The following is a 14,702-nucleotide window of genomic DNA, read 5'->3' as shown; positions in this document are numbered from 1 at the left end:
GATATATATTTATGTAAATCTAAATATTAATCTTGTCAAGAAGTTACTCTAGTTTTCAAACTTTTTTCCTCCCCTCTGAAATAGTTAAAAGCTCAATATTTAACTGAAGACTGAAATAAATAAGCTGTGTAGAGAAAACAAATGTGTAAATATCCCTCTGAACTTCTGTCATGAGGCCCAAATTGAGACACAAAATGACTGAGAAAATGATTTTTACTTAAAAATCAGAAGGATTTAAACCAAAGTTTATAAGGGCTTGTAGTATGGAAATTCACATTTTTTTTTTTAGTACTCATGGTTAATACAATAAAACATTGTGCTCTTAGGACACTTTTACAACTTCAAGGAGCTCAATTCTTCCTATTAAATTAAATGCTCAGTACCCAAAATTTAGATGTCATTTTTAGGAGGGAATGCTATCTTTGTTCTCAGAAAAATTTCAGACTCCTGTTTCTCTAGCATTTTAAACCAATATATGCACTTATTTTTTAATAAGGAAGGAAAATAGAGCTTTAGGGGCAGAATTACTATTTGTGAACTCCTGTTGTAGAATGTTTTCAGATACTGCTTGTTGATGCAAATTTTTTATGCTGTGGGAGAAAATTTGATCTGAAAAGCTGATCTGAAGTGTAGGGCTGGTGAATTTAGAGAATTCAGTTTAGTCGCTTACTGAAGGCAAAGTGGGAGAGAGGTGGCTGTGTGTTCACTGTGAATGTGAGTTAGCCAGGACGTGCTGTGCAGGGGGACCTTTAGGTGATGCTAAGAAAGGGAAATGTGAATTTACTGTCTGAGAACTAAAGGTCTTTGTAATTTGCAGTGACAATTTAAGTCTCACAATATCCTGTGTAGTCAGTAAATATTTTGTAGATGAGAATATTTGTTTGAGGTTGCTTGTTTTGTTACCGAAAGACCAAGAGAAGGCTGCTGAACTTTTAACCTTTATGAATGAGTAATCTCTATTTCAGCATACACACTGAGATAAGACAATATTTGCCCATCCTCTCTATATGTTATTGTCTTCCTTATTCCTTCTGTAAGGTGTGGGAGATAACAGCAATAAACAGGATTTTTTTTATATCACTCATGCATCCTATTTTCTCTAATTGCAAATAAGCTCAATTAGCAGGTAGGCCAAGGTGAGAATTAATTAAGTTTGAGTAGTAAAATTCTCCAAAGCTCAAAGTCTATGTTTTGAGAAGCCTTACAGAACCTAGGAATGGATAGCTGAGGCAGTACTGCTCTAACAGTGACATTAAAAGATCTGCTTGAGTTGAAACTTTTGTCTTTTTCCATACAACTAAGATAATCTTTTGTTAATGCCTTAGAAATTCTGTTTCCCTGAATCTACACATATATTCTCTCATGGAAATGTCAAAAACTTCAGATCTGATTTAAGATAGGCTTTAGACCTGAAGCCAAGAATGGGCCTGTAGATTCTGGATACTTAAGTGTGACAGTTCTTCAAACCAGAACTTGGAAACTTCTTTTATTTGGTCTTGAACCTATAACCAGGTTGGTAAATATGGGCTGAAAACCCCACAGCATAACTGTGTAACATCTACAAGTTGAAAGCAATCCAGTTCTGGGAATCTGTGTGACCATGACATAAGCTCGAAGTGTCATTGCTGAGAGAAGCTTCCAGAAGGAAGGAAAAAGAGTTTGGCTGTAGATCTATCAGCTGTTGGTTGTTTTTTTGGTTTTTTTGCTGGATTTTGTTTTGTTTTGTTTTTGGAATATGTCCAAACTGGTTTTGAAAAGTGATTATCAGAAGTTACTGGTGCTGTTTGCACGCAGATGGCACTGATTAGTAGCTGTCTATTAAAAGTTTGTGTATGCTAGTGCTGAGAAACAGTTCTTATTCTCCCACTTCTCTCAAGCCACCTTTTCAAGTTCTATTAAATAATGGTAATAGGAAGAAAAAAAACCTCAAAGCTTTTCTGAATTAAATTGATTTTCATTTAAAATCTAAGTTGTATAGAGGTGCATATATATGTATAATAAAACTTAAACCTCTGTGAATTATTTCTTACATTTTCGCTGCAATGGAACATAAACCAGTTCACCCTTTTTAAAGCTGAAAACAAATGTTTACCTTCATCGTTGCACTATTTGGGCTACTTGAATCATGGCAAGAAAAATCAAATGACTTTCTTCCAAAAGATGGGAAGGAAAAAACACAGCCAGCCAAGCTGATTCATATCCTTTATCTTCTCCTAGCTCAGCCTCTAGGGGACCTGCAGTTCATGTTCTGCCTCTGTTTTTCATCAAGACTGGAATTTAAATTCTGTATCCTTAAACACTTTGTGTATAGGATGAAGCACGGGGCATGCAGAATTGAGGCTCCTCTATCTGCAGTGTGGCTGGGTTAGGTGACCTGACTTACACTGGTTCTGGTGGCCCTCCTTCCTGAGAGGTGCCTCAGGAGACATGCTCTGTTCTGAACCAGTTGCCCTTTCCATGGGGTGGCCTGCCTACTCATTACCTGTTCAGCTAGATGAGATGAAGAGCACATAAGGTATTTAGGAGCCAGCTGCTGCCTCCAGAGTGTTTTCTCTTCGAAGTGAACAGCCACTGCTGTGATGTTTGAGGAGCTCCCTGTAAAGGTGGCAATCCCTATTGAGTGAATTGCTCTGTGTAGTTTGCTCCTAGCTGCTGTGTTTTTTGTGTGCGGATGTCCCTTACAGATGTGTATTTTGTCTGTGTTATAGTCAGTTCCTAAGGCAGGAAGGTATATGCCCATCTTGTTTTAAGTAACTTGGTTATAGTAATAATAATAAAAAAAGATGTATTTCTCATCTCTGTAAGTCGTTTATAAAGACAACTGTGATAACTACAGTCGGAAGAGCTCACATTTATCCAAGGTTAATAAACTTTTATGAGCACTGGATCAGCTGTACCCCAAGGACAAATCTCCCAGTGAGGAAGCCTTTTTATTGAAAATGCCTGTGACATTGATTTGCACTTGAGCTGGTTTGGAGCTTTGATGCAACGAGTGACAAATTGAGTTGAGTGCATTACAAGTATTGTACAGCAAAAGGTCACCAAAATAAAGAATGATTTGAAAGATATAATTTTACTTTTGGGGTGCAGTTACAATGAATTTTCCTTGAGATTTTAAAATTATTCTGTTTCTTGACAGAAATGAGAGCAGCAGATATAAAATAAGAACAATTTACAGCAAATTTAGGAGATTTTGCATTCTTTAGATAGCTGGAGATATATCTCTAATTAGGACAAAGCTCAGTCAAATTAGAACTGACTACTCTGAGACTGAATGATCCCCTATTATGCAGATACTAAATTATATTACATAAATATCTTGGTTACTGCAGGTGACTTAGGAATACTTCTCATTAAAGATCTGCTGAATAATGTAACTTCACGGATATTGTGATGGTTTAGCTGCAGTCAGATAATTATTAATAAATTTCTTAATTTTGCTGTGTTGAAGCATTGCTAACATATATATGCTTTGAATTATTTTAGGAGATCTATCAGTGGTGTGGCTCTTCGTGCAACAAATACGAGCGACTGAAGGCCACTCAAGTTGCAGTTGGCATTCGGGACAATGAACGCAATGGGAGGTCCAAATTAATCACAGTGGAAGAAGGAAGTGAACCGGACGAGCTCATAACGGTATTGTGTTGTTTATGTGCAGTTACTGACATCGCTGTGAATAAAAATGCTGTTATACTTCAGGAGCTTCACAGGATTGGGCTCAAAACCTGTGCTGTGCAAGGAGTCCAGGGAGCTCAGAGAGTTAAGCTGCGGTACTGCTCCTAATGTGCAGTGTGTGCTCAGGTTGCAGCCTGTCTGGGCTGGGTGGCACTGCAGGAAAATGCTGGCAAGCACGTTTCCTCTGGCCAAGCCCATCTTGGGGTTGTTGCTCAAGGCCTTGCATGGGATTTCCAATAGGCTCACGTTGAGTTGGGAGTGTGGATCAGAACAGCTGTACTTTGCACCTCTTTTCTGGCTCACGTTCAGCTGCAGTTGCAATGTCAGTTCCTCCAAGGACACGGGTGGCTGAGAGCTGCTGCCAACACCCCATAAGGATGTGTGTGGCCAGGATGTGCTGGCCCCACCCTGGTACCTGCTTGCCAACTGTGTGCAACTTGTTTTGTAGAGCCTTGATAGTGAGTAACAGCAGGAAAAGTGCCAAGTTTGTGATATGATCCTGTACCTTATTAGTGTATCAGAGTAAATCACCACTTGGTCAACAGTGTATGAAGAAACTTCAGCTTCTCCTTTTAGGTTGTGATGGTAGAAGGAAGAGGAATGACAGTGCCATGTGAGTAGGTTCATGGCTTTCATTGCTGCCACTGTCATGAGTTTAATTCAGGTGAGTCCATCAGCAGCCAGGGCTTGCTGCCTAGTGCTGCCCATGTCACAGTGCCCATAGCTCAGCTGTGCCTGTCACAGTCCCTATGAGCTCTGAAGCATGCTGTTAATGAGCGAGGAGGTTGTTAACCTAATGAACATATACAGCCTATTAATCCTTAATCCTTATTTTTGCCCTGTGCATCCAGTTCCGGGCGTTCATCACCGATTTCTCATTGTTCCTGCACTGTTGTCACTAACCTGCTGTAGCGTTTGCCTGGGCTGACTGCTCCAGAATTGGCATTAGGCTTGTTTCTTCCTTTGGCATCAGAAAGTTATGGGCAAGTGGTGGGAAGATGCTACTTCAGTCCTTGGTGGATTTTTTTTTTTTCAATCTTCAGCTTTCCTAGGGAAAAGAAAGGTATTCTTTTCTAGGGGAGAGTATTATTAAATAATCATTTTTTCATCTAGCGTATAGCTGAAATGAGAATGAGATTTCCTAGTTACCTCCTCTGATAAATGACAGGAATGATTCTCCCTAGCTGTAAGCTGGAAATCCATTGGCTTCCATACTGGTGGCTTGATGTGCTTGTGCAGTGCTGCTAAAATACAGTTCAGCAGGCGAAGCCAACAAACCCACCCCAAGTACCAGTGTGAATAGCTGATGGTGGTCTTGTCCCTACTCCATAAGCACAGAGCAGTCGCTCCCAAATAGTAAAGCAAGACCACTGTGCTATACCTCACCACTGAGGCAAGATGCAGAGGCCAATTCAGCACACCCTGACAGATTTCTCTCCTGCCACAGGACAGGCAGAGGCAGCAATGGGCTCACGGTTCCTGGATGCCCACTTTCCCCCTGGGAGCTGTGGGCGAGGTGAACTGTTCTGACAAGGGCAGTTGCCTTCTCCCAACTGCTTTGTTTCAGCAAGGACCTGGGATCAGGCTGCCCTGTTTTCACAGTTAGCCCATGGGAAAGATCTGTCTGCAGCATGCTATAGGGCTGGATGAATTGCTGTGGCAGGCCAGCCCCATGCAGCCTGCTCACCCTAGGAGAGTATAGAGCGGCTGGAAGCTGGTACGTGAGTGGTTGTGACAGTGGCAACCCCTGCTGCTGTGACCAGGGGCTGCCTGGGAGCACACAATGACCATCCTATGCTCACAGTCAGGAAATGGCGACATCAGACCTGTTGTGGGTGTATGGAGGGCCTCATACGGTGCTGCAAGAATAACTGAAATTCTTCCACTGTGAAGATGAGGCTAAAACTCCCCAACCAAGCACATCAGAGGTATTTTATCCACTTGGTTTCACCTCTGTGTTTGCGTTTTAGGTGAGGTACTGACAGGTTTAGATAGGAGGAGCTGTATAGGAGGGCTGCCTTGGTTATTTGAAAAATCAAGTGACTGAAGTGGAGAAATTGCTGCTGCTTTTGCTCAGTAACTGTGGCTGCTCCCCACAGTTGCTGCTGCCCGTAGTGGAATTCACAGGCTGCCAACTTTGCACTGATTCTGACATGTAAACAGCTCAACAGTTACTCGTTCTGCTGAGCCTTCGGCATGAATGCTCAAATTGTGTCACCTGCATGGGACCAATCCAAAAATAGATCTTGGCAATCATGAGTCAGTTTGGTCACTGTCATGTGACCACATTAGGGTTGGAGCCAACTCCACTTCTTCTTTTATTTTTTTCTTTAAGCCAAAAAGAACACTAAATATATTAGTTCAAAACTAATTCAGGACCAAATCCTCAGTTTCTAGCCCTGTCAGAAGCTGCCTTGGACACTGCTTTGGCAGTGAGGCTTGTCCTGACTCCTCACAGTGGTGAGCAGGGATTTCACAACATCACATTTGTGTACCAACAGATCACTGAGATAATTGAGTGCAGCCACAATAACAGGTGCCTGTGCTGGGGACAGACAGTTTTCTAATTGTTATTTGAACCCTTGTTCTAGTCCTGAAGAGAGGACAAATTAAGGAAGCTAAATAAAAAAAAACAAAAAACATTTCCCATTTATTTTTTTCAAACAATTTCCCATTACTCAGCATATGGTGAGTGGGATGAGTGAATGATTGAGGTACTCTTATTTCCTCTCTGCCGTAAAGTCGTTGGCTACATATGGCAAGTAAAGTGCAGACTGTGTCTGTGTTTTCAGAGCAATGACAAACAGGAGAAAGAAGGAATCAGAAATGCCAGGAAGTTTTTTAGCTGGCCAGAAAGCTGATTTTGCTTGCAGTAATTCAAGGAACAGCGTTCTGTTCCAAGTCACCCAAGGGAAAGATGGAAGGCGTGCAGCCCTCCACACGTTGCCCATCAACATTTTGAGCTGATATGCTAAGATGAAGTTGAAGAGAAAGTCTTAACACATTTGCTTTCATACTTTACTGTAATTTGAAATATTACACACCTGAATATTTTTAGATTGGCAGTGTTCTAGCTACATAGCTGAGCTTCCTGTGCACCTCAGTGACAGCCTATATGAGGCAGAGCAGAGCAGTCTGTAGGGTCTAAGAGCCAAATAAAGGGTAGGGTAAACTAATACAGGCATGGGTTGATGGTTGGACTGGATCATCTGTGTGATGTTTCCAACGTAATGATTCTGTGATCTCACACTTTCAAGATGCTTCTTGTTTCCTACACAGTCAAAGCTGTCTGATCCTTTGGGCTGTTTTATTGTTTTCCTAAAATAATTCCCTTAAAGCCCTGGCTTTTAATCTTGTGCATTATTGCAGTTTTTACTGATGAGACTTTTGGGTTTTGTTTGATTTTTGTCACGGCTGAAACAGTGAAACATGAGAAGCTTCACTGCTGAGGTTTAAAGCCACAAGAAAATGAAACGACTCTTCTGCCTTTAGAAAAAAAAAAGCAATGTCTTTTGTGTCCTTATCATTTGTGTTTGTCCTGTGCTTCTTTTTGTTCTGTGGGCCTTGTATTACATGGATGTAAATTCACTTTTCATAAAATACTTCCGTAAATATTCACCTATTTAAATATTTTTTGAGTAACAGAGGGATCCTATTTGTCCCTTCTGATAACACAGCCTTCTTCTCCTTTTTTTTCCTTTAAAACTCCTAAGAAATACTTAATCCTGAGAATTCCTGAATGCCATTGTGTTCAAGGATGACAGGACAAGAAGAAATGCCCTTAAGTTGTGCCAGGGGAGGTTCAGGTTGGATTTTATTAGGAAAGACTGGAACAGGCTGCCCAGGGAGGTGTTCAAGAAATGTGTAGATGTAGCATTAAGGGGCATGGTTCAGAGAGCAGTATTGGTGGTAAGTGGATGATTGGATTAGATAACCTCAGAAGACTTGGCTGGGCAGTGAGATGCACACAGAAGAGAGAAGATAATTAAATTTTAATGGCAATATTAAGACTTAAGAACGCTGATGGACAGAAAATAGCAACAGAAATGTTACTTGGACCCAGAGGCAACTTTCTCAGGCTGATTTGAAACTTAAAACTTTGTGGCATATTTACACCTCAGAAAGATGAACACGCTTCTTCAGGAAGTGGTCTGAGGTATACACACATGCCTGCAAGGATAGAATTTGGGTCTTCGTCTCTTGAACGCTGATGGAGAGGATATGAACTCAAAATAGACCAAGTAAAGTTAGCATACGTGCATGTATAACATTCAAGGCACTTCCTTTCCCATCAGAGATATGGAAGCTTAATTGTTACACGGTTATATTAAATTCATGAGAATTGTGGATTCAGAGTATAAACCCCTTGCCCTGCAGGAAGCCAGCTGCAAGCTGCCAAAAGCAGGCAGCCTGGTTTTCACTCACATGGCAGAGGATCTCACCTTCATTAAGGACACTCCTGCTTTTTGATTAAAATTTGCCCTGACAGGACTCGGTTGTGCAACCTGCACTCAAAACTGCACACGGCTTGGATCTTTGACTGAGTTGACTTCAGTATAGCTTAGCTGATTCTCCAGCTCATCACCTGGCCCAGCATTTCCCCCAGGCCTAAATGAGCAGGGGTTCTGCCCTGCAGGGCAGAGGCTGGCCAGGAGGACCCCTCAGGAGTGCTGTGAGTTACCAGACATGCTTTTCAAGCTGCAGTTTTCAAACCTGGCTGTCTGAAGCCAGGTGCTTAGAGGGAACTGAATGGGAGCTGCAGGTGGCAAGTACCTCTGAAAATCAGGCTTGTAATCAAGCCTCTGAATGCAAATTTCAGTGCCTGCATCAGGAACTTACTTCAGAAAATGTTCCAGCATATTGTTCTGCGTGGCATGAGCTAAATTCTTTATGAACAGCTTCAGTAATAAATGGTTGAAAAACTGATTTCTTATGCTAGAAAAGTTGCCTCTATACAAAGTATTTCAGTGAATAACTAGAACCAGCATGAACTGCTGCAAGTGCTTGCAGTTTAATTATGACTTTTCTCATTTGCATTTTTGTAGGTGGGAAAATCTGTCATATTTGTTTTCTTTTTCTGCAGATATAGCACTTGTAGTGCTGCCGTGTTAGTCAATTACAATCTTATAATTACGTGTTAGAATACTCATGGAATTTGTAACAGCTTTTTTCTTTTGTGTGCTAGGCTATTAAGAAATTTACTGATGAAGAAATGCTATAATTTTCAGTTATTAAATGAGCATAATTAAGAAGACAAGACCAAAGGAAAGAGTTGTTAGCAGTTACTTCTATGTACTTTATTGCATCAGGAGATTTCATGGAGAAGAACTGAAAATGTCTTGAGATTTTTATACAGTAAGACACATTTGTTCCTGAAATCCAGCATGTATTCAAGAAATAAGAGATTTTTTTTTCTTACAGTAAGTAAGACCCCCTTCATTGGACCTTTGGCTACCTCACACAAAATCAGAGGAGGTATAGGAACTTTTGGAAATCAGTGAGTCAAGGGCACCTGAACCAGCAGGGAGAATGGTTTCCAGAGTTTAGGCTGTATCTCCTGTACATCCATTCTTGCTCTCTGTTTTTGTGTTTTGGTACATAATTAATTTATTTTAAGAGTTAGCAGGAAGAATTAGCAAATCTCTTATCAAAACACTCTCTGGTTTGCTGTCTTGCTTTACCTCTGAGTCAAACGTTGCTCTCTCCAGACTGATCTCAGTGAGCTTTTGTGAATGTGTTACTCCATGGCTGTTTCACAGAGCAGAAAATTGATGTCAGAATAGCGTTATCACATGAAGTCAAGGCTTTGTATTCAAATTATTAGAGATATGCAAAGTTGCAAATATTATATGATAAGCTGCCAAAGCTTAATGCCCTGTTTTTACGAAGCAGAACACAGAACTATGAATAAAATTATGATTTGCATTTGAAATTCCCTAGAAAACAGAAACTGGATAGAAACGTAGGCACCAATTTCTGCATCAAAAGTGCCACGAGCAGCTGATGTGTTTTGCTATTATGCAACATCCTGAATACATACAGATCGAGTTTAAACCTTAACACCAGAAAGTGCTTTTGATAAATTGCAAGGTAAAACCAAACAAGTGATCAAAATGCCAGAACTGTGTGTTAACAGCAAGCATCCTTTTGTCTGGTTGTCAGCACCTTATGGCGTTTCCATCTGATTCTCAATCTTCGTTGGCACCAGTGGGAGGTCCTCTGCTCAGGGTGAGCATGTAATGACATCTGTTGCGGCAGTTGCCGGTGAGAGGCAATTTCAGGCAGAAATCCTGCTGACTACCTGGGAGCAGTTCAGCAAAAGATGTTTTGTTCTTTTTTTCTCTGATTGAAGTGTGATTTTTTTTGAAAGATTATGTCTGCCCAGATAGATGGAAAGAGCTCTAGGTTACAATTAAAAACAAAAACAGAAAACAGTGAAATAAGCATATTCATGGCCAATGTCAAAAGTACTTTTTGTCTGGAGCAGGTATCTGCTGCAGTCATCATTTTCTGGAATGAGAAGCAGTAAGGCAGTGTGATAGATGAAACCAGCAATGTTAGCAGAGAAGCCCTAAAGCCACCTTTGCCCGATGATACCCCTCAGGCACACATCTGTGCTGATACTCAGGATCACCCCCTTTATGTCTTCCCCTTTCAGCTGGATTTTTTCTCTTATTGATTACTGGAGTAGATATTCGAGGTGATATTTATTTCAGAGGGGAATTCTTTGTAATATTCTTCTTTGTTTTGAAGGTTAATGTAAAAACCCAAGTTTTTATCTGCCAGTGAGTTCACACTGTGTCTGCAGTACTCAGCCATCATTCTGCAAGGAAGATTTATTCTCTGTCACAAGTACACGTATACCTGGAGATGGTAGTAGCAGTTGTATTTACTTATGTCAAAGCATGTAAGAAAGTAATTGACAAGGTACTAAGCCTGATGCTTTCTGAAAGGAGCCGTAAGCTCTGTAAATGTCTCACTTGCTTTTCTTTCTATTGCTCTTCACTCTTAAAGAGGGGAGTTTTTTTGAGATCCAAACTTGGGATCACAGCCACAACAAATAGTTCAGTTTCAGACCCAGAAACCTAATCCAAATTGTGCAGTTAGAAGAAACACAAACACAGCACTAATGTACACAACGTATGTATGAAACTGGTTTGCTCTCTTAATTAACCTTCACTTGACTTGTTCTTCAAGCATTGTTTTCCTTGTTGGATTTTCAGCCTCACTGAGCTCCTTAAACTTCCTGCTCCCATTTAATCAGTATCACCTATTTTATGACGCAGATCTGGCTTCTCCAGTTGTGAAGACAGTGTTTACCAAATTCCTTCTTTTGATTTACTTAAAATTACCTTTTCTCATTCCTACAGGTTATAACCTTTTGTCTGTGATTCCTCCTATTCTTTTGGAGGGTAAGAGAGTGTCATTTCCATTGTCAGAAGAAACTTTGGCTCTGTATTTTATACTTCTGTGAGGGTACAGATTTGTGCAGAAGACATGCACACAAGGAGATGTAATGGGACTATAGTTTTGCAGGCAGGATAGACTATGTTGCATTTACTGGTTGGGCAGTCATAGAATAACTGCTGTTTTCTTGGTCTCCACAGATATTCTTCCACTAACCCACCACTGTCTACACAAAAGTTTAACAAAACTTAGAAAACAACATGAAAAAAAAGAAAGCTTTTAGAAGTAATGTAAATTGACTTTTATTTTATTCCACTAGGATAAACAGGATGTAAAAGTGTGGCATTCATGAACACTTATTGTAAAACACGTTAAGTCTGCAGTCAGATGCTCTCGTTGAGAGCTGAGCTAGTGTCAGGCTACAGCTCTGCCATAACCAACTTTGGGAATGTCTTATTCTGAAATAACTAGTAGATTTAGCTTTGGGTGGTTGAATGACCTAATGTAGTATGTGAGAGTACCTGAAATACGCCTGAGTGCACCCTAGTGAGCCCAGAGCTGATTGTGTTTTTCTCTAGGATACTGTTAAACCCGGAGGAAGCAGTGGTGGGGACAGGATGGGTACTGCTCTGGGATGGAGCAGCGGAGGGTGAGGAGGGATTTGACAGCCTAATATGACACTGCCAGGTCAGGAAAAGGGTTGTGAGGAGTCTCTGTGGTTCTGAAATCAAGCAAGATTTTAAAGACGCCAAGCCCAGAGAATGAGGCAACTATGGCACAACTATGCTTTCAGGGCCCCCAGTTATGCTTTAGATTATTTCTACTATGGTAAACAATAATCAGAACAATCAAATAATGAAAAATTAAAGAAATGGTTACAAAATCTGTGTAATTTCAAAAGCTGTGGTTTGGCATTGATGATATGGTTGGAAGCCCAGGAGTAAATGTAGCTCAGCCATTTTGTGTCCCCAGGAGGGCACTGCTGTTTTGGGATCCGTACGTTTGATCTGTGGTTCTCAATTTTGGGTAGGTGTGCGTGTTGGGGCCCCAAACCTGTGAGCAGCCCTGGAGAACCAGCTCTAGGCTGTCAGTGTGACTCGGTGGGCTGTCTGCATAGGAGAATTGTACATGTAAGGTTTTGTGCTTGTTGCCAACACAGTGTGTGTGAAACTAAGAGCGTATGTTGATAAGGACCATAAGATTCAACATCCTTTAAATTGTTGAGTTAGGTCAACCATGCTGAACCACTTCAGGAGCCTTTGACTCTACCTCAGCTGTCGTGATCTCTTTTCTTTATGATGCATCACATGAGGGGTGGCTACATAAAGGTGGGGCACCCGGTGCTGCACCTCAGCCAGCCATATGCTTCTGTAATTATATGACCCAATCCTGGAGTACCAGTTCACAACTCGATAGGCTCTTCATAATCTTATTGATTAGAACAGCATTTACCAGTTGTCTCAACATCCAGCCAGATATGCAGGTAATGCGTGGACTCAGCCATGTGTTTCTCATGGACATTTCCATTAGAAGGAGGGAAGGCAACTACCCTGAGGAGGAATTTCTTTGGGGCAAAACATTTTTTTTTTCAGCATAAATTGCCTTCTGTTCAGACACATTGGTTTTCCTTCTGTTGTTCGTGTCCTCCTACAGTCTATAGAACAAAGCATCTAAATTGATGCACGTTGGGAATGACATAAGTTGTCACCAGTGTGGTGACTGTGTATTTCAGACTGTCATTTCACACACGCAGTGTGACTGTTTCACACCGTGACTGATGTCCTCACTTTCCACTGAGATATTTGTCCCCTGTCACTGTGACAGTACTGATGGACTGAAAAGACTTACAGGGGTCTGGTAGTAAATCTTCTTCTAGTTTAGGGAGACAGAGATGCACATTTTGGACACCAGCAGGTGAGGCCAGCAATCTAAACAGTGCTGGAGCCGATTTTAAAACTGAATTTTTAAATTGTAGCATCTGTTTGATTTAGTTTCCTAGAGCAGAGTGCTCAGCTCATGCTGTGGGCAGAGAGGCTGCTTCTGTCACGGTGCTTTCAGAAACAGCATCAGGTTTCTCCTAACTTTGTCTCACAAATATTCAGCGTGGCACTTGTATAGTTCTCAAAGACTCCTGTGCATGCACAAATTGTAAGACTGCTAGGTTTTATATCACTTTAAGAAGCTTACAACAAAGCATAACTGGTGCCATGGGTATTCCATATGCATGGCAATGGAAAGCGCTGACTGTACTGTCAGGAAACACAACTTGTGACAGTGTGCCACATCTGCCCATTCTCCTTCAGGTGGTCATTCACCAGTGCAGTGGCACTGCTATGGCAGTCAGGCCTTGCTTGGCTTGCACGTGAATAAACCTGCAGACACATAATGCTTATTCAGGGAATGCTGCCTGAATGCTACTGAAGGGCTCCTAGTGATGCCTTTCTTATACTTTGAGGGCACTATTCTTTGAGCCACGAGGAAATTATTTTATATTAAACTGGAGCAATCACACTTAACAAGGCTGTGTGCTGGCTTTGCTAGGTTGGAAGACTCCACAGATAGCAAATTTCTATAAAACATTTATGCTACATTTGTTTTCTTTCAAGTTCTTTGCAGCTATATGCTTTGTCAGGCTTTCTTGTTATCAAATATTTACAATGTTTTTGCATGCAACTCCATGGTATATGCAAATCTGCTGTGTCAGTAGGAAGGCTGTTGATTTTTGAACTCACAATCTAATATTTTATTAGCAATTGAAATATTTTTAAGGATAACTTTAGTTCATATCTTTCACTTTGCTTTCATTTTATTCTCAAACATTTCACAAGTGAAACCATTCCAAAAAATGGTGAAGTCGTCCATGGGTTTCGATTTAGATTGTATCTAGGGTAAAGATGATGCCAGCTAATTAATTACTGGAACAACACACGACAGCACGTGTGCGTTTGTACTGTAGAACCTATACCTTATCTGCACTGATTTTATTAATCTCTTGTTGTATAGGTCTTAGGAGAAAAGCCAGAGCTTCCTGAATGTAACGATGATGACGATGAGATGGCTGATATTACAAATCGGAAGAGTGCTAAGCTCTATATGGTAAGTAGCTTTATTCAGGGGGATTGGGAACACTCAACAGTTTTCGTGCACATTGAACTGTAGTATATGGAGTTCTGGCTTCACCTACAGAACTGCAGTTGTGTTGGGTGATTTGCAGCCAGCGGACAAGGTTCTCACACAGTATCAAGACACCCCAGCTGAACTGAGGAAAAAATATTGATTACCTTCCTGTTTAGTCAGAAAATAAATTAAGCGTGGCCTAAGACCCATTCATTGTAGGTCAAAGAACAATTAACTGGCCTTAAATCTTAAAGTGTGTTGCCTGTCTTGGTTTTAAAACTGATAGTTTTAATAGTCATATATCCTCAGCAAAGCTTGAGAGATGGGCAGTTTTATTTTTCAAATCAAAGTCCAAAGGAATTTGAACGTAAGACACTTTCCTTTTGCAATGTTCCTTTTCTCTTTTCTCACCCCCAGTGGGTTAACACTGACTGGGACAGTGCCAATATCAGATCCAGGTTTTGGTATTCCATCTTTTCTCACAAAAGAAACCTGTTTTGAAA

At 40.9% G+C, this 14,702-nt stretch overlaps 1 protein-coding gene and 1 long non-coding RNA gene across 2 annotated transcripts in view; both read left to right on the top strand.

Moving 5' to 3' along the window:
* The window catches only part of LOC136058636 (uncharacterized), a 418,135-nt gene that overhangs the window by 388,863 nt on the left and 14,570 nt on the right, over window positions 1–14,702 (top strand). The window lies entirely within an intron of this gene.
* Window positions 1–14,702, top strand: part of SCIN (scinderin) — a 41,104-nt gene that overhangs the window by 12,363 nt on the left and 14,039 nt on the right. Inside the window, exons 4-5 of the mRNA XM_065752257.1 lie at window positions 3,487–3,636; window positions 14,086–14,178. Coding sequence (XP_065608329.1) covers window positions 3,487–3,636; window positions 14,086–14,178 — 243 coding nt within the window. The remainder of the gene's footprint in view (window positions 1–3,486; window positions 3,637–14,085; window positions 14,179–14,702) is intronic.

Source organism: Cyrtonyx montezumae, unplaced genomic scaffold, assembly GCF_038088225.1.
Source record: "Cyrtonyx montezumae isolate F1298 unplaced genomic scaffold, pur_monq_1.0 scaffold_8, whole genome shotgun sequence".
Classification (NCBI taxonomy): domain Eukaryota; kingdom Metazoa; phylum Chordata; class Aves; order Galliformes; family Odontophoridae; genus Cyrtonyx; species Cyrtonyx montezumae.
This window is presented reverse-complemented; position numbering and strand designations above follow the sequence as displayed.